Source organism: Palaemon carinicauda, chromosome 7 (assembly GCF_036898095.1).
Source record: "Palaemon carinicauda isolate YSFRI2023 chromosome 7, ASM3689809v2, whole genome shotgun sequence".
Lineage (NCBI taxonomy): Eukaryota > Metazoa > Arthropoda > Malacostraca > Decapoda > Palaemonidae > Palaemon > Palaemon carinicauda.
The window spans coordinates 90095002-90115298 of NC_090731.1; the positions used below are offsets into that span (position 1 = coordinate 90095002).

A 20297-nucleotide genomic window follows, 5' to 3' on the forward strand; every position below is an offset into this window, starting at 1 on the left:
GGTATTAACATCTGCATTCCATACTTTTATCCTTCTCTAGTATATTTGGAAGATTTATATTAGAAAAGTGTAAAGAAGGACCCTTTTCACCGGGCGTCACAGGTCTCTCCCCAGAAATAGATTTTTCCTTTGTCAAAATTCCTTTTATGAAAATATCATTTCATATACTGTATTAAGTATAAAAGCTTGAAAATAACAAGAGAAAAAAATCTTCAAAATAACAAGAGGAAGAGAAACAAGACAAAATAGGGTGCCCGAGTGTACCCTCAAGTAAGAGAACTCTAACCCAAGACAGTGGAAGACCATGGTATAGAGGCTATGGCACTACCTAAGACTAGAGAACAATGGTTTAATTTTGGAGTGTCCTTCTCCTAGAAGAGCTGCTTACCATAGCCAAAGAGTCTCTTTTACCCTTATTAAGACGAAAGTAGCCACTGAACAATAAGAATGCAGTAGTTAACCTCTTGAGAAGAAGAATTGTTTGATAATTTCAATATTGTCAAGTGTATGAGGAAAGAGGAGAATTTAAGAATAAGCTAGACTATTCTGTGTATGTACAGGCAAAAATAAAATGAGCTGTAACCAGAGAGAGGGATCCAATGTTGTACTGTCTGGCCAGTCAAAGGACGCAATAGCTCAAGCGGTAGTATCTCAACGGGTGGGAATTATAATCTAGAAGCTTTTCTTGTGACATGAGGATTAGTTTTTTTTTTTTCCTGCACAAATACAAACCATCGTTCTTTACTATTGGAGAAGGATAACAGGGAAGCTGGAAACATCAGTTAAAACTTTTAATGAGATGTAAACAACCGGCAGGTAGTTACACTGCTGGTAGTGGCGAGGCGACTGCCTTCCCTGTAGCTCACTGCAACTGCAATTGGATTTCAGCCGTCAGAGAGTACACTTGGTCCACTCTGTTGGAAACTTTGGCAATTTTTTGCTTTGGAAATTATCTTTCAAATTTAATTAAAAAATTTCTTTCTCTTTCTAACCTTGCATGTGTGTGTGTTTGTGATTACTCATCATGCTAACATGCTCCTGAGTGCTGCCAAAAACTGTGTCACCTTTATGAGTAGTGTTAAGATGGATCCTCGTAGGCTGTGCCAAGGACAAGTTTTATGTTCAACTATTGTATACGATGTAGGTTATACATAATCTATTCAAAATGTTCATGGAACATTAATAGCAAAATGAAAATAATGGCCAGAAAACAAAAAATAAAACTATATTTAAGATGTAACTTAAATATTTACAGCATTACACAAAAATCCACCAAATACTCAAAGCACCAAAACTAATGAGTATATATACAAAGTTGTTATGAAGCTGGACAAGTTGACTTTCCAAACTTCTATACAATGAGGGACAAATGGCATTGAGTAGTTTCAGATATAAAATGTAGACACGAAGAAATATGTCTTATGCTTCTAATGATGAAAGTTGATTCAGTCTTCTTTGTCTTCAAAATACTTTATTGTTGTGTAAAGTCACTAAACTCCAGAGTCACAGAGGGTATAACTGAAGAATGTCTCCAAACACGAGCGGTGTCCAATCAGGTCTCTCTCGTCTCTGCTTTCTCCTGTACGTCTTCTGTCTTATATATGCGTGGGACCAATACTCCCGAATATTCGTGATGCACTAGAGGCGTCCGGGACTAGCTCATGCAACATGACGCCACGGTACGAACCCATTCTTGAATCATCTTGCATCATATAGCTCTCGCCCGTCAGACAACTGGCGCCGAAGTAAAATCAATAACTCGTAGAAGTTAAACTCAGCGATATATTGTCTCACAAATACATTAACATATATACAAATTAATTGTTTTATTTTTACTTTAACATATATGAAATATAATTATTTTATTTTTACATCAATGTACATGAAGAAATTATCCATTTTCACAAGTTTTGTGATGCAATATACATAAATTTAACATAACATATAACTACAAGTGTGTACTGAGGCCCTGCCATGTAGTGAATGTAGGGAGTGGTCATCCTCCCAATGGGTGTTGTTCGGCAGGAAGAAGAAGGCCAAAGTGGATTCGTTGCCTTTGGGGTCTTCTTCAGAGTCCAAGAAGTCCTGGCTTGCCTTTTCTTCGACTGAAACTTCCCCTTTAGACTCTTCACCTGGCGACCAGGTAAGGGTGATGTTCAGCTAATGTTTGGGCAATCCAAGGGGCAGGGAGATCCCGTCGTTTCCCCTAGTGGAACGCGGCGCCTCCTCCCCTTGTGACTTGCCGTCTTCTTCTCTTTCCTTGCAGAGATCTGACGCCCTACACTTGTTGTTGCCTTCCTTGTGCATCCCAGGTTTCCTTTTGGAGGACAGGCTTCATCAGTTCTCACAGCTCATCACCCCAATGATGTCTTCCCCTCAGAAGGCTCCCTTTGCAGGCTCTGCCCACTGGAGGATTCTAGGTTTATTGAAAGGTCTCCAATGTAGTTGCTCTTCATACTTTGAGGTCTTCCTATGTGGAGCCTCGAGGCTTTCGGAGTCTTCCCGTTAAGCTGTTACTTAGCTTTGGCGTGATCTTTTCTCTTTGGAGGCAGATTGTAGACTGGCCTCCATGAGGCAGTCTTCTACTTTGCCTGCTGCTGTACCGTCACTTCCTGGACTTTCTGCTCCTGCTAGAACTTCCCATACCATACCCTTTGCTTTTTGATTGTTGTCTTTGAGACCTGAAAAAGGGCTTCTTCTGTTTGAGCTCCTTGCGCAAGGAATGCCCTCTCTTTCTAGGAAGCCTACATGGGCTAGAGAGTTGAGTCATGCTTTCCTGCTTTGCCCTCATCAGGTTAGAGACATTCCCAATGCCCTTCGCCTTTGTTTTCAGCCTCGCCCCGTAGATCATGCAATGCTCCAGATAGCCCCGGTGGAGGGATTGCAGTTCTTATTGTCTGTATATTTACAGATGCTCCTCATCTGCTTCTAGCCATCGCTCAACATCGTGCTCTGGGCGCTCCTTCCCTTCATGCTCGAGGTGATCTTCTTCATTACTGCCCATACACGAGCAGGTAAACCTCATTATTGAGCAAATTTTCTTAACAGAAAAGTTTTATTTTGGAGTATCCCCCTCATCCTCCCAAGTGAAGGGAAGATGGCCAAATGTATGCAGGTTCATTTCTCCTAAATGACCATACATTCAGACAACATATTCTCCACTGATACAGATTCTTTCAAGGTTGTCTTCAAATTTCTGGAAGTGACCTAACATCTAACAGTCCTTGGAAGTGGCTTAGTAATTACCACTCCCTGAAAGTGACCTAACATAAAACTTGCCTCATCTTCATGCCCAGGTCGTTAGGTTGTAAAGAGTCATCACTTTCGCTTGTCTATAGGATTGAAGGGCTTGACATATCCTGGGAAAGTAAACTAGCCAGTTAGGTAGTAGGAACTTCCTCCAAGTCTTCACATGGAGGGAAGAATTCATGAGGAGACAAGCCGAGGCCACAACCGCTAGGATGGGCAATCCTGCTGGCAGAGATGGATGCAGCTTTGGGCCGAGCCCTGGAAGGCCTCCGGGATTCATTCAGGGTTTCGCGTTCCGTTTACACAGTCTTTCCCTCCACTGACCAAGGCTTCCATCGAGCTCTTATGCAAAGGGATCCACAAAGTTGCTGGCCTCCAGGCTGTAGTCTAGACCATGATAGAGAAGGGCGCTTTCCAAGAGGTCCTTGATGACTCCGTTGAGCATGGAGACATCAGACATGGTTTGACAAGTGGTAAGACCACAGGACTCCATGTGTACACTGGACCTAAAGGACACATACTTCCAGAACCCAATCCATCTGTCTTCAAGGAAGCATCTAAGGATCATACTAGATAACAAGAAATACCAGTTCAAGGTGCTGTGCTTGTCTTTCCACAGCACCTCAGGTCTTCACGAGAGTGTTTGCCCTAGTGTCATCTTGGGTTCACAGAATTGGCAAATGTCTCCTATAATTTCTGGACGACTGGCTGATTCTAGCAGACTTGGCGGTAATCCTTGAGAAATTGTCTCTGCTTCCCTCTCAATGACTGGTATACTGTACTTAGGTATGACCATAGACACCGATCTTCAGAAAGTATTCCCATCAGACGACAGGGTATTGAGGCTGAGGAAGGTTACAAGACCATTCCTCAGACGAGAAGAACTCAAAGCCCAGAGATGGTTGTGTCTCCTCGGGCACCTATCATCCCTGGACCGTCTAGCTCCTAACAGCTGCCTTAGGATGAGATCTCTCCAATAGCAGCTAAAGTCCAACTGGAATCAGTCCAACGATTCCCCCGACATTCTAGTTCTTAGGAGACTGTTAAGAACAGATGGACCTCAGATGGTGGGTGGCAGAGGAAAATCTGCCCAAGGGCGTTGACCTTCTTGCCTTCCCCTGGACTTGATGCTCTTTTGAGATAAATAAAAAGAAAGGTGGGAGGCCCACATACTGTACTACACAGCCTCAGGCCTATAGTCAGAGTCCGAAGGCTACCAGCACATACTGTATATCTTTTAAGAGATGAAGGCATCCTTCCTAGCCCTTCAACAGTTCCAACAGTTCCTGGCGGGTCACTCGGTGGTGTGCGACAACACCACAGTAGTGGCTTACATCAACAAACAAGGTGGTACCTTTTCGCAGCCCCTATCCCATCTGGCCGTAGATATCCTGAGATGGTCAGAAGACAACTCTGTGATTCCATCAGCATGCTTCATTCCAGGCGAAAGGAATGTGCTCGCTGACAACCTGAGCAGAGTGGCTCAGATAGTGGGCACTGAGTGCTCTTTGAATCATCTACTAGCCAACAAAGTCCTGACTTTGTGGGGTTCTCCGACTGTGGACCTGTTCACAACGCCCCTGAATTTCAGGCTCCCAATATACTGCTCCCCAGTCCCTGATTACAAGGCTCTAGCAAGATGCATACCAACAACAGTGGGACAACATTGATGTTTACGCCTTTCTTTCACTCTGTATGATGAGAAGAGTATTTGACAAGATCAGAACATCGGTCAATCTCTCAATGACTCTCATAGCTTCGCTTTGGCATCAAACATAGAATGGTTCCTGGATCTTCTGCAGCTTCCCAACAGAGCTCCCAAGAGAACTCCCTCCACAAAGAGATCTACTCAAACAGCCACATGCGAATATCTTCCACAAAGCCATAGCTTCGCTACGACCTCATGCCTGGAGACTATCCAGCATCTCCTCACTCAGAGAGGATTTTCACAAATTGCGAAACGGATCGCTTGACATCTGCGACGATCAACAACATTGGTCTACCAGGCAAAGTGGATTGTCTGCTATGGTTGGTTTTGTAGAAGGGGTATCCTTCCCCTTGATGCCGCTATTCCATCAATAGCGGAGTTGTGTCTTGCCTTTCAGATGAAAGGAGTAGATATTTCCTCCTCGCTGGAACTTTTTCTTCTCATCTGAAAGTTATGAGCTTATCTGTCCCCAGTCGAGAGTGAGACCTCCTTGTTGGAACGTGGTTCGGGTCCTTCAGTTTCAGAAGGTTCCCCCTACAAACAATTATACCAGGCAACAGATTGCCGCCTCACTCTAAAGATGGTGTTCCTACTTGCTTTGGCTTTGGCCCAAAGAGTTAGTAGACTTCATGGTCTCTCGTATGACCTTGCCCATTCAAGGGAATGGGAAGAGGTAAGTTTATTGCAAACACACAAAATCCTAGATCCTACAAACAATTATACCAGGCACTGGGAAGAGGTAAGTTTATTGCAAACACACAAAATCCTAGATCCTACAAACAATTATACCAGGCACCAGATTGCCGCCTTACTCTAAAGATGGTGTTCCTACTTGCTTTGGCTTTGGCCCAAAGAGTTAGTAGGCTTCATGGTCTCTCGTATGACCTTGCCCATTCAAGGGAATGGGGAGAGGTAAGTTTATTGCACACAAAATCCTAGATCCTAGATTTTATTCTCTCTGGGTAAAGAGTCTCCATTTTGTAACCGATGACCCAGATCAACTGTTACTATGGCCAGTAAGGAGTTTGAGGTATTACCTCAAAATGACATCTGCAGCTTGCCCCCGAGTGCCAGCACTCTTCGTGAGCACAGGGAAGGTCAAGAGGAGACTCACAAAGAACACCATCTCTGCTTGGATTTGCAAGGTTATTGACCCTGTATTGAATCCCGATCCTCCTCTGACATGTAGTGCCATAGCTCAGGACGTTAGGGCGTTGGTACGTCCCTGGCATTCAAACAAAACTACAGTGGGGCACAGGTATTACAAGTGGCTGTGTGGAAGCATCAGACGACCTTCAATGCCCACTTCCTGCAAGCTGTAAGCCACAAGAATATGGAAACTTTTTCCATTGATCCTGTGGTGGCTGCACAACAATTGGTTTAACACCTCAAGCTCCTTGATGGACAAGTAGCAGAGGGTTGAGGGCAAAGGTTACCCTGGATTAGTCTGAATGAATGGCCAAGAATGACTGGCTCCTTTTTTTCATCCTTCCCTCTCGGGGAATCATCACCCAGAGTCCTCTGCAAAGCTGACCTCGACCAACTGCAGGTAAACCATTGTTCCCTTGTGTAACTTGGTATTGTTTGATTACTTGTTGCGTCCCCATACCCTACTGAGGGGGTATTGGGTATGTCTTCTTGACCTTTGAAGATTCCTATAACTCAGAAGAACTCTTACCTTGACAGTCACATTGCTAGTATCACGAGCACGTAGCTTTTGTAGGCTGAGGACTATGCATAGCACGGTTTTAGCGAGGTGTAGGGTTTCCACCAATTATGTGCAAAACACATAAAGGGAAAACTCTGGGTCAAAGCGAAAAGCCAAATTGGCAAGGACTTCCACCCTCCTAAAAGGGTAAGTCATCCCCTATAAATAGCGTTGGTATGTGTTTAGTGACAGAACAAATGACAAATTTAGTAGTAGTTTTTATTTTTCCTAACGATACAAACCTGTAGCTATTTATACAGATTGGCCTGGTAGTACCAGTCCTCCTTGAAGTCCTGGCTCCAAGCAAAGTGGGTAGTCAACCCAGGTGTGCGAGTGACCGAAGGGTAGCTACTACCCCCCCCCCCCCCTCGGTAACTAGCTGGTGGCTGGTAAACCCTTGCTGAAAATCTAATGGCTCGTCTTTCAGCTTTGCTGAAAGTACAGTAATGCCACACAACACAAAATTAATTTGTTCCGTAATGGTTTTCGTAATGGGATTTTTTCTCCTTGTGAGTTGCCTTTTACATGTAAGTAGTCTAATTCGTTCCAGGCACTAAAAAAACACCAAATTAAAGGGTTATAAAAAGGATGCACTCCACTATACAGTACTAAATGTATGACAAGTACTGTATTTGGATCATTCAATAATAACTTGACCATTGGTTACCTGTAAAAGAAATGTGCAATTAGAGTAAACAGCAAAAATAAAGTAACAAAAATGTGGAACCTTACCTTTGGAGTGAGGCATTGTCTGTGAGCGAAGTGGCGGGGCGGTAGAGGAGGATGACAAATGGCGGAAAACGTTACTAAGTGGCAGAAAACGTAAACACTTAACTTTACAAAACAGATTAATAAGTGACAGAAAACATTAACACTTTAATTTTAGGAAACACTTTTAACAAATGTCAGGAAATATTAACACTTAACTTTACGATAAACTTAAAATTAAATTTCCTTTTTTTTTTACCTTTTTCTAATTTATTTTTTTTTTTATTTTTTTTTTTTGTATTTTCTAAATTTAATTATGTATTTTCTTCATCATTGCCACTTATCTTTTGTTTTTTATCTGGCACTTGGTCTGCTTGTACCAAAGGCCTCTTTAAAAAAACGTCCTAAGAAGCTTGTTTCTGCCTGCTGGCCATATTCCTTCGCAATCACACTTAACCGCATGCCAGCCTTGTATTTCTTGACTATTTCCATCTTCGTGTCCATAGAAAGCATCTTCCTCTTCTTTCCCTGGGCATGAGCAACTTTCTTGGGACACATTGCTAATAAACTAACGTAATATCACACACAATACAATACAATAATTACGAAAGGGAAATCACAAACACTTAAGTCAATGCATACGATACCGCTGCCGAAACGAAAAGAAATACGAACGCCAATGCTTAGATGCATGATTGGTTACAGTACAGTAGATGCTGACCAATAGGAGAGCAGGATCTTATGGTGGTAACTAGCAACTGAGTAAGGAGATAACCAATGGGAGCATGGGAGGATGGTGGCGAGTTTACAGGCTGGCTGCCCAAAATTTTAGAATCAGTCTCGGACACGGTAGGGCTCTTGTACTGTACCTCTTTTTGTTGTCTGATACATTTTTCGTAATGAGAGTCAAAATTCTTCGCATCTCGTTTCGCAGAGTGAAAATTTCGTAAGCAGATTCTTTCGTGTTGAGAGGTATGACTGTAATTTCCCCTATAAATAGCTACAGGGTTGTATCGTTAGGAAAAAATACAAATTACTTCTAAATTTGTCATTTTGTATTGTGTCTATTAATGTTTATTTTTATTATACATAGAATGAAAATAAACTTTAACAGACAAATGTTTAAATTACTTTGTATAAATTTTCTTTTTCTTGTCAAATTATCAGCATTGTATATTTTAGCAAGTTTTTTTTTTTTTATTCATTTGCTTTAGTCGTAAGAATTAAATTAATTTTAATTCCAATTGTAGGGAATTATTTACCTAAATTTTGAATCATTTTAACTGATCAGCATGTTATTGTAATTTTAACTGTTATACTATATAAGTAATTTCACTTTTTATTACACCTTGGCTTTCTATCTGGAAATTATCTACTCCTAGAATATATTAAGAATCTTCATCTAAAACTGAAACCCTTTTGTAAATCTTGTACTGTATTGGGATGACCTTGAATGTCACCATGTCTCTTACAGAGCTAATCAGTGTAGTCATTATAGTTTGTATAAAATTAATGTAAATTATGAAGTTAAATTTTGACAACAAACTTATGAACTATTACTTGAGTATTGAAGTTTTGTGAACCGTAATTGGTGAAGGTTGGTATGTAATTTTTAAAGATAAATGCTTTACTAATTAATGATAATCAAACAGCGTCTACCATGTGTATTTATATTTCTTTTTTCCTTTCTTGTTTTCCTTGTGGCATAGGGATAAGGACAACAGCATTTGGTAAATAAGATAAATATTTTTGCATCTTGTTTTAGTGCAGCTTGTGCTTTCTTTCTTTCATTTTGAAAATCAAAGCTGTTTGCTGCTACATTATTTGCATGACTAAGAATTAGTAAACTTTAAGAGAAACATCTCTTAATTTACATCATTATTATTGCTAGTTTAACCAGATTTTGTCAGATTTTTTCTTTGCTTATTCTCCGTAAAATAGATAACTTTTTGGTAATGGTTTTAGTAATTTTTTTTTTCATATTAGATTCATATTTGTCCCTACACAAATACAAACTTTAATCGTTTAATTGGAGATTGATTCAAGCGCACCTGGAACTTGGCTGTTAAAATCTCTCCTTGTACAGGTGTACAGGTATGATGAACAATCACTTTGATTCTTGCTGTTGACTAACACTGATGTGCTATCAGGATCTCCTTAAACTTGGCTTTTTTAAAAAAACCTTTTGTTACTACACTTGATACAAACCCTCATTCTTTACTATAAGAGATATTCTAGCGCGAGCTGGAAAATACAGTAGAAAACCTTAACAAGGTCATGACCGGGCTGGTAGTTATCCACCTGTTAGTGGTGGAGGACTGCCGGTCGATAGCTACTGAATACCTTCAATCGAATTCTAGCCGTCGCAGTGGTGACACCGCTGCTCCTGCTTTTGTTTGACTGGCAGACTAGCCTTTCTTTATTGTGTTTTTGATTAACACTTTTTCTTTTTTCTTTGTAAGATGTGATGTCCTCTATTATGAGGAAGTGTCCCGGGGCTCCCCCGAAATCATGTGGCACATTCATGTCACCACTGGAGGTGGATCCTCATTCCCCATGCCTTTCGTGCAGAGGTCATAGATGTTCTGAAGGCTCCCCCTGCCAAGTATGTAGAGAATGGTCGCCCTCTCAGTGGGAAAAGTTCGTGAAGAGGAAGAAAAAGAAATCCAAAAAGGATTCGTTACCTCCAGGTTTGCCGTTGAAAGGTAAGGAGTCTCGGGCCTCTTCTTCGGCCTCTCGATCTCTCCCTTCAGACTCTTCCTTGCCTCTATCCTCCGGGGGGAAATCAAGGAAGAACGGCACCATTGACTTATCCCCCATTCCCCTTGGTCAGGCGGATCACGTTGCCCCTCCCACTGGGACAATTTTTTCCGCCACCGGGAATGACTCTATTACCGCTTCCATTCCAGATCACATACGAGCGGTATGGCCTGCCCTTGGACTTCCTGGTTCTCCTTCGGAGGAAGTGTGGAACCAGTTCCTCTCGGGCACAGTTTTACCTCAGGACCCTTCTGTTTTGGGACCCTTCTGTTTTGGAACCCTCGGGAATTCCGGACCTCGCCTACCTCCCGTCAACTCAGTCGGCGTCCACAGAAGTTTCAGCAGATATAGTAACTTCAGCTCCAGCAGCGCCTACTTCACACCTCGCTTGCGCTTCTACGAAACTACAACGTTGCAAGCGCAAACATCGCAGTACCTCCCCCTCCTCCTCATCATCATCATCATCATAGTCCTCGCCCTCCTCGGAGGCTAGAAGGGAGAGAGAGAAGAGGAAAAGGAGAGCTCGCTCTCCTTCGCCCAGACGTTCTCGTCGGAGAGACAGGCGACATAGGAAGAGACATCATCGTTCTCGTTCTTCCTCGCCTTCTATCTCTTCACGAAATGTCTCGCCGAGAGACTGTAAGCGCTCGTCACAAACAAAGGAGGAGCGCTTCCTCGCGTCATCGTTCTGCCTTGCGATCGACTTCCTCTCGCGAGAGATCATCTAGGCGCTTCAAGAAAAAGAGCGCTACGATATGTTCTCGCTCTTCGTCACAAGAGAGTTCTCCAAAGCGTAATAAGCGCTCCCGTTGGAGAAGCTCTTCCCACGATTTTTCATCTAATCGCGCCCGGAGCGCGAACAAGGGAAAAGCGCACTCTGAGTGCAATCCCTCTCCTTCACATATTAGTTTGAGGAGCTCAGATCGCTCTAGGAAAGGGAGAAAGAGCACTTCTCCTCACTGTCGCTACGTATCAGCAGAAAGAGAGCACTCCCGTCCTTCAACCTCCTGATCACGCAAGTCTCTGGGCATATCCGTGTGGGGTCAATCACCACGCCCTCGTGTTTCAGACAGGACAGTTCCGGTTCCCGTGCTTCCTAATGATTTACGGAATACGAGCCTCACGAGAACCTCGGAAGAAGACGCAGGGGTTCAACCCTTCTTCTCCTCAGTTGAGAGTAGAGGGAAAAGGCCAGACCGCCGATCAGTGCAACTTCTTACCTCGTTCTTCAGACCCCTCAAAAAGAGGAATCTCTACGAATCTTACTAAGACAGTAACGATAATTCGGTCACCTACGGCTAGACTATCAACTTCCAGACAAGGTCAGGCGCTTGCGGCGCCATTATCCAGCGCTCAGCCTTCCCTTGGAACAACGGCAATGGAGTCTCCTACTTCGCCGTTACCTCCAGACACTCTGACTTCTATCGCCCTACCTCGCGAGGAATTAGCGCAACCGGAAGATTCCTCGGAAGAGCAACCATCAAAGGACTCAGAGTCCTCCTATCTGAGAGCTCTAAGAACTATGTGTAATATCTCAGGCCTCGGCGATCTACATCTGTCGCCTCGACATACCGACGCTCCAGCTTTAGACAGACTATGTCGTCCTCCACCAAACCCTAAGACCAGAATCGAACTTCCCTGGTCTATTCACACTGCAGGCTGGCTGAGGAAGGTCTCGCAGGCGGTCTCGGGGGAAACGGGTTCCTTGAAGTCGCAAGGATCGCATAAACTGCTGCAATTTCCGTTTTTGGGGCAAAAGCGCTTGTACAAGGTCAGAGACACCAGCCCTTCTCCTCTGACCCTGGATCCCCTCACAGCGAGGCTCACACCTGGTTGCTCTTCAGAGAGAGACTCTTCTCTCCTAGTCTCCTTCACTGCCACAGAAGCCTCGGCAATGGAAGCAGCTTCAATGTCCCTTCTGGAGGCATTATCCTGGTTTGAAACGTGGTCAGGCACAGTCGGCTACCTTGCGAGTCACGAAGACCTATCAAACCAAAACTCCATGCAGTCTCTACAGGAAGTCTTAGCTGCTGGGGCCAAGACAATGGACTTCCTAACTGCTACAACTGCAACCATGTGGGGCAATTAGGTCCTCAAAAGGAGGGAATCAGTAGTTTCCAGACTTCATAGGAGCATCGGTAAGGCCGAGAAATCAGATTTGAGAAACTCGGACCTTCTGCAACCCCTCCTCTTTTCTAAACAAGCAGTTTCCTCTGCCTTAGATACTTGGAGGAAAGAGACGCAGGACAACGCGATGCAAAAGGCTGCCTCCCTTCGCACAATGCAACAGCAGCCAACTCCACAACCCAAAACCACAACCGCAACTCCACTCCCAGCCAAGAGCCTCAGCCGCCCCTCTTTTATAGCCAAACCTATGGGCAGAGGAAAGTCGGCTCCTCCCAAGGCTAAAGGCAGAGGGAGGAACCCTAGACAGAAGTAGGGTCACGGCTCCCCCTCGCAGTGCGTATGGGGGTGCCTGCAGGGGAGTTGGAGGAGGTGAAAGGCTATGGGGGCCATGCAATGGACCATCAATGTGCTTCGTTGGGGGTACCGCATCCCCTTCATAGGCTTTCCTCCTCCTCTAATTCCTCCCCCGATCTCATCCTCCCAGGTCCCTCGGGATCCCGGGAAACAGCAGGCCCTAGCTCGGGAGATCCAGAGCATGCTTTTAAAAGGTGCCATACAAGAGGTCTCCAACACCACCTCAGGGTTTTTCAGTCACCTCTTTCTGGTAGAGAAAGCTTCGGGAGGTTGGAGACCAGTAATCGATCTCTCTGCCTTAAATCAGTATGTGAAGCAAACTCCATTTAAAATGGAGACAGCAGCCTCCGTGATCCAAGCGGTGTGTCCAGGAGAATTTATGGTATCTGTGGACTTGAAAGATGCATATTTCCAAGTGCCGATCCATCGCGCATATCAGAAATTCCTGCGCTTTCTGGTTCAGGGTCGAATCTTCGAGTTCAAAGTCCTATGCTTCGGCCTCTCGACTGCCCCACAGGCCTTTACGAGGGTTTTCAAACTCGTTTCCTCCTGGGCTCATAAGCACGGGATACGACTGCTAAGGTACCTAGACGATTGGCTACTCCTTGCCTCGTCTAGGGAGCTAGCTCTGGATCACCTGAGAAGACTTCTAGACCTTTGCAAGGACCTGGGGATCCTTGTAAACGCAGAGAAGTCTTGTTTGATTCCAGCCCAAGTCTTAAACTATCTGGGTTTGTCCATCAACACCCAGGTAGGGAGGGTGTTCCCTTCGGAAGACAGACTTCGGAGACTGGAACAACCCATTGCCCAACTTTTGTCTCCACCGCCTCCTACAGCCAAGTCGTGGCAGAGAATTCTGGGCCATCTTTCCTCCCTGGAAAAACTAGTTCCAGGCGAAAGATCAAGAATGAGAAGTCTCCAGTGGCATCTGAAGACCCATTGGTCTCAAAAGATCGATTCCCCATTCAGTGGAGGTTCCAGCTCTGGTGATACAAGATCTTCATTGGTGGTCAAACAGAGAGAATACCCAAAAGGGCATTCCCCTCCAAGCCCCAGTCCGAAGTTAAAACTCTTTTCGGACACATCGCTACGGGGCTGGGGTTCCCACCTAGGCCCGAAATTGCATCAGGAGCTTGGTTTCCGATAGAACAAACTCTCCATATAAATCACCTGGAATCATTAGCAGCCTGGATAGGCCTAAAATACTTTGTAAAAGATCTACAAGGATGAGAGGTGGTGCTGATGAGCGACAACTCCACAGCCGTCTCGTACATCAACAAACAAGGGGTACTCTGGCAAGAGACCTCTGTCTGCTAGCGGTCCAGATTTGCCAGTGGCCGGAAGGTCACAACATTTCTCTCACAGCCAGGTTTATTCCAGGCCGGAGAAACATCGTGGTGGATCAACTGAGCAGGCATCACCAAGTGTTGAGTGGCGAATGGTCTTTGGATCCTCGAGTAGCGAAGACAGTAATAGCTTTGTGGGGTTTCCCCACTATAGACCTGTTCCCACTTCTCTGAATGCGAAACTTCCCTGCTATGGGTCCCTAGTTCCAGACCATCAGACAGCAATCCAGGACGCTCTTCAACATTCTTGGGACAACCTGGACGCATATGCCTTTCCACCCTTTTGCCTGCTCAGAAGGGTGATCAACAAATTCAGGACCTCCCGGAACTGCAAGCTAACCCTAATAGCTCCGGCATGGCCAAGCAGAGAATGGTACGCAGACCTTCTTTCCCTGCCGGTTCAGGTTCTAAGGTTTCTTCCTCCAGAACCCCTTCTGCTGATGCAGCCACACAGTGGTGTCCCCCACGGGAGAATCCCCTTCCTGAAGCTTCACGCCTGGAGGCTGTCCAGTCACTCTTCAGAAGCAGAGGCTTTTCAGGGAAGGTGGCTGAGCACATGTCCAGGCACCTGGGCCAATCTTCCACAAACCTCTACCAAGCAAGATGGAGAGTGTTTGCAGCTTGGTGTAGAGGGCGAGGCGTGTCTCCACTCGATCCCTCTCTTCCATTAGTGGCAGACTTCCTTGTGTACCTCAGGGAGGAAAAACTCCTCTCAGTCTCGGCAATTAAAGGCTATCGTTCAGCCTTAATCTGTAGACTGAGAGGGGTTGCCCTTTCCACCTCAGAAGATATCACCTTGCCCCCCAGTTGAGATTAGACCACCACCTTGGGACGTGTCCCTGGTCTTACGTTCCTTGAAGGGTCCACAATATGAGCCCTTAAATAGGACCTCTGACTACTTCCTAACCCTTAAGACCGTCTTCCTAGTAGCTCTGGCCTCGGCAAAAAGTGTCGGTGAACTACATGGTCTGTCCTACGAAGTCACCCATTCTAGAGGATGGAGGGAAGTCTCGCTCAACTTTGTGCCAGGCTTTGTGGCCAAATCTCAGAATCCTTCATCGGCCGATGAGAGGTTTAGAGAATTTCAATTTTCCAGCCTCAATAAGGTAACACAGGATAGAGACCAATTGCTACTGTGCCCAGTCAGGGCGCTAAGGAAATACCTGAAGCGCACCAGACTTTTCTGACCACGCCTCCTTCATCTCTTCCTCAGTACCAACAAGGTAAAGAAGAGAATCTCTCGCAACACCATCACTTTCTAGCTTAAGAAAGTTATTGCGAGAGCCATTCACAGAGACTCAGAGGCAGCTCAACCCATAGCCCATCAAGTTAGGGGAGTGGCTGCCTCACTCGTGATTAAGAAAATTTTTTCAGTCTCCCAAGTCTTAAGAGCTGGAGTCTGGAAACGCCAATCCACATTCACCACTCACTATTTAAACGATGTGACACATAGGTCTCTAAACACCTTTTCTATAGGGCCTATTGTGGCAGGTCAACAGGTTCTGTAGCTACCTTACCCCCTTTCAGGGGACAGTAGCCATTGGTCGAGGATTCTGTGTTACACTAGGTTTTTAGAAGGACATCCATCTATCTTCTGCTCTTCCTTCTTCCTCCCATCTGGGTATCCTAGTCCGTAACCAGTTTCAGCTGGACTCGGCAATGGAAATAAGGTATGAAACTCATCTGACTCCTCTCACAGGGTATAAGTTATACTTTTAGTCACGAGGGTTCCCCTTTTCAAGGTCGGGGGAATCCTCAGTATGAAAGGGTCCCAGTTGAATGCTCCTGACCCTCTTCATCCTGAAACATTTGTTTCCACGTAATTACAAACTTTCAGTCGTGCTAAGATTAAGGGGATCTACAAAGAAAAGTTTAAAGGGAGATTTTTTCATCAAAAGAGTCTAGTTTGAGGACTATCTTCCCTAGGAATAAGGAACTCCTCGACCACCCTGGCCTCAAGACTAAATCTCCTATAGTAAAGAATGAGGGTTTGTATCAAGTTTAGGAACAAATGACAAACTTATAACAGAGTTTGTATTTTTCCTAACATACAAACCCGAATTCTTTACACAAATCTTCCCTCCGTCACCGCCCCCTAAAAATAGTCCTAGCTAGAATCCGATTGAAGGTATTCAGTAGCTACCGACCGGCAGTCTCCCACCACTAACAGGTGGATAACTACCGGCCCAGTCGTAATGACCTTGTTAAGGTTTTCTGCCGTATTTTCCATCTTGCGCTAGAATATCTCCTATAGTAAAGAATTTGGGTTTGTATGTTAGGAAAAATACAAACTCTGTTATAAGTTTGTCATATTTCTCTTGCCAGGGTGTGACTATATGCTTGTCTATGCCAAAGGCTGACATGTGCCCCTGCCTGGGAGTGTCTGGGAAATGCGGCACTTTCGTGAGCTGCAGGAAGGTGGAGCATCACTCTTTGTGTCCTTCTTGGAGGAGGCACATTTGATGTCCGGAATTCCCCTGTAGGGAGTGGTCACCCTCATAGTGGCAGGCATATGGCAGAAGGCAAAGGAAGAAAGCGAAGCAAGTCTTTCCCTTGAGGCTCATTCTCGAGGTCAAAGAAGTCGGCTAGTCCTCTTGTTTCCTCCCCTTGTACTTTGCCTCTGGCTCTTCCCCATTGGTCTCCTCAGGAGGCAAGCCGAGGAAGAGTGGTGCTAATTTAATACTTGGACAAATTTTCGGGACCAGGAAACTCCTGTTTCTCCTAGCAAAACAAAAGAGCCTCTCTCTGGAGGAGTCATGCTTTACACATGTTCCGTTTGATGGCGCAATGCTATAACACTAGTCCTCTCTGGGATTGCAAGGCACTCCTTCCAGAGAGCACATATCCTTGGTGTTTAATCCCTCAATTGGAAATAAGCCTTCTCTCAACATTTTCTTTGACAATGAGCTTGTACCTAAGCTGCTAACTGACATTCCACCCTTGGAACAATCCTTTCATGACCAACCTCTTGACTGTTCCCCAGAAAAGAAAGTCGCGAAAGGAGAGTTTTTCTGTTTACCTGTTTGTAAGAGACATCGTCATTCATCTCCTTATGATGAGCGTGCTTGCCCTCCCATAATTACGGAACTCTTATGTGTTTTTCCTTACTCATGTGAGTACTCATTAGCAACATGTTTCTGCTTCTGATGAACATGCTGCCTCTTTTGCTCTTAAACCTTTGATGAACAACCGTGATTCGCATGCTCCTTCTCTAGCATGCTTAACAGTAGCATGCAAAAGAGCTCTTGCGACCTTATAGATTTGCCTATGGCACGCTCTCACTCTGGTGCGCTCAACACTAGCGCAAAGAGGAGTGGTGTTCGCCATCCTATGGATTCATCTGTGACACGCATAGCTATCGCACGCTTTCATGCTAGCGTGCACTCCCAAAGATGAGGGATATCTTATCATGCTTTCTGGCAAATTTTTAATCATTGCCATGCATTTGATGATGATAGACTCACTAATTTGAAGCACTCGCCTTTGTGCATAGCTCGCCGGAGCACTCTTGATGTGCTCTGGATGCACTCTCAACCTCCCTTTGCTCTCAGATATACATGGGAGAGATGATAAAATAGCGTGAAAGCACACTAATTCCACGTCCAGTGACTGTTGCTGAACGAGTTAAAAGTATTGTATTTCTGTGCGATAGGAATCAGAAGTAGGATTTCCTACACAGAAACCTCGGTCTTTGCCTAATCCTTGTCGTGCCTAAGACTTTCGCTCTTCAGAGCTTCAGATTTATTCTGTCAAGCTACACTCAAGGTTGTGGTGGGTTGTTGGTAACGTCCTTGCATGGTGATTGCCATACTATTGTTTTATGTCCTGCTCAAACTCTTTAGTTCCTTTGGTTGCTGCAATCTAACCATCCTTATGAGCTAAGGATAGGTGGTTTTAGGGAGCCTATAGGTCTATCTGTTGATTCATCAGCAGCCATAGCCTGGCCCTCCTTGGTCCTAGCTTGAGTATATAAGGTCAGTCTTTAGGGACTTGTTCTGCTTGATAGAGCAGTGTCACTGTCCCTTGCCTCTGCCATTCGTGAGTGGCCTTTAAAACCTTTGAAAACTAAGATCACGATTGACATCTTTGGTGGTAGATCATCGCCTGCAAATGCATAGGCAATTGAGATTGCCAAGAGGCATATTAACTGTAGAACATTACAGATTGTCAACAATCATGTTTGTCTATGGTCAGCCCTTTGACAGCACCGAACTGTCATTGGAGCATTTTTTTTATCTAGGCGACCACCTTCAGATCCAGTCTCCTGAAGGTGTTGCCTGCTCAAAGAGACAGAGGAACCTTGTTCATCCGTTTTTAAGCAAACCAAAAGAAGGGATAGCAAAGACTCCAAAAGGAAAACCAAGAGGTCATTTTACTCTCCAAGGTACTCTCTTAAGAGAGGTTATGACAATCCTTCTTTTCCCCATTCTTCACTTAGTAGATAGAAAAGTGGCTCGGCAAAGTGCAAAGTTTTGCCTGTGAGACCTTTTAGTTCCTCTAAGAAAATTAGTGATGGTTTTAATCCCAGATGGTGAAGCCAAGAACCCTTTACAGGTACTTTGAGGAATTGGGGGGATTGTGCTCCCTCCCTTTTGCCACTTTCGCCCCCAGCCTAGCCGTGCGAGGAAGGAGGGGAGGGTAGGGGTCATTATGATCGGTGAACCCTTCTTCCAGCTGCAGCACCATTGGGCATCATGGCAGAGACATGATGCAGAAAGTTGGGGGTTGAAAGTTCTTGACATAACATCTAGAATCGTCAAAAGCAGGGAAGGCAATGATGGATAAAAAAGTGCTTTAAGTCTTTAACCCGGGTCTCTTGACTTCTACAGCATACTGCTTCTAGTGGAGAAGTTAATGGTTAACGGATTGCAGCTGGATAAAGCATGCAGAATTACTACCAGGTTGATTACTGTACCTCAATCCCGGTGACCCACAATTAAATAAATGGCTCCGTTGGAACACTTAAATTTCTGGGCGCCGCCCCGTGTTTTGGTTCTGGGCAAGAGAACACAACAAGCAAGCAGACCTCAGGTGAATTTTGAAAATTATTAATTTTGGTGAATAAAAATGACAAAATAGAATTTTTTTTGGTTAGTAAACTATGAACAAAATGAAGTAAGAAAAAAAATTGTGAAGTTAACAAGATTGAAATTATACATCCCCAATGGAGACAATATACAAGCAGCTGCACAAGCACTTTATCAGTACACCACTCAACAAAAATGTAAGCAACCAACTTCTTGGAGAGGGGTCTTGGGCACTGATCTCATGTATTCTTCATGAGGTTATTGTCCTGTCCCTTTCCTCTCTCACTCATGAGTGACCTTTAAATTAATTCTTCCAAAATATTGGCATACACAATATTCTGATTTCCCTTTAAATTCTTTTACTAAATGGAGCAACTTGCAAATGCAGTTGATGATGGCACCTGTTCTAAAATTGTCACACAATGTATACTGTATACACAAAAATGTCCTTCTTGATGTCATGATACGAATCAGATGGCTTTACAGTAAATTGTGTGTACTCAGAGCCGTGGCAGTAAACTAGTATATTTGTTAACTGTTTCTAGTTCATAATTGATCGTTACAAAGCACCTAAAACAATTGCAGTGAGTTGACTGTTACCATCAAGTTCCCTACTGAGTGTAGGGTGTTGAACAAGCCTAAAAAGGTGCTTATGATGTGCACAAAATGGGAAATAAATATACATTAAAAATACACAGTAAAAAAAATATTTATTATTTTAATCCTAGCACCATACTGTTTTATAACAGGAGGATGAAGATCCCTCAATGGACCCATCATTGATCTCTCTTCTCTGAACAAGTGTGTTCTACAAACTCTGTTCGAGATGGAGACGGCAAGTACAGTTTGTTCTATCAGAAAGGATTATTTTGTGCTCTCTTTCGATGTCAAGAACACCCAGTATTTCCAAATATCGATCCACTAGTCAGGAAGAATCAAGTTCCCTACTGAGTGTAGGGTGTTGAACAAGCCTAAAAAGGTGCTTATGGTGTGCACAAAATGGGAAATAAATATACATTAAAAATACACAGTAAAAAAAAATATTTATTATTTTAATCCTAGCACCATACTGTTTTATAACAGGAGGATGAAGATCCCTCAATGGACCCATCATTGATCTCTCTTCTCTGAACAAGTGTGTTCTACAAACTCTGTTCGAGATGGAAACGGCAAGTACAGTTTGTTCTATCAGAAAGGATTATTTTGTGCTCTCTTTCGATGTCAAGAACACCCAGTATTTCCAAATATCGATCCACTAGTCAGGAAGAATCAAGTTCCCTACTGAGTGTAGGGTGTTGAACAAGCCTAAA

At 44.2% G+C, this 20297-nt stretch overlaps 1 protein-coding gene across 4 annotated transcripts in view; it reads left to right on the forward strand.

Moving 5' to 3' along the window:
- The window catches only part of LOC137643963 (protein YIPF1-like), a 197066-nt gene that overhangs the window by 62938 nt on the left and 113831 nt on the right, over positions 1–20297 (forward strand). For 2 of the 4 annotated variants that reach the window (XM_068376782.1, XM_068376784.1), the window contains exon 3: positions 9083–9103. The exons of the other annotated variants lie outside the window; for them this stretch is intronic. In XM_068376782.1, coding sequence (XP_068232883.1) covers positions 9083–9103 — 21 coding nt within the window. The remainder of the gene's footprint in view (positions 1–9082; positions 9104–20297) is intronic. 4 annotated transcript variants of the gene reach the window in all.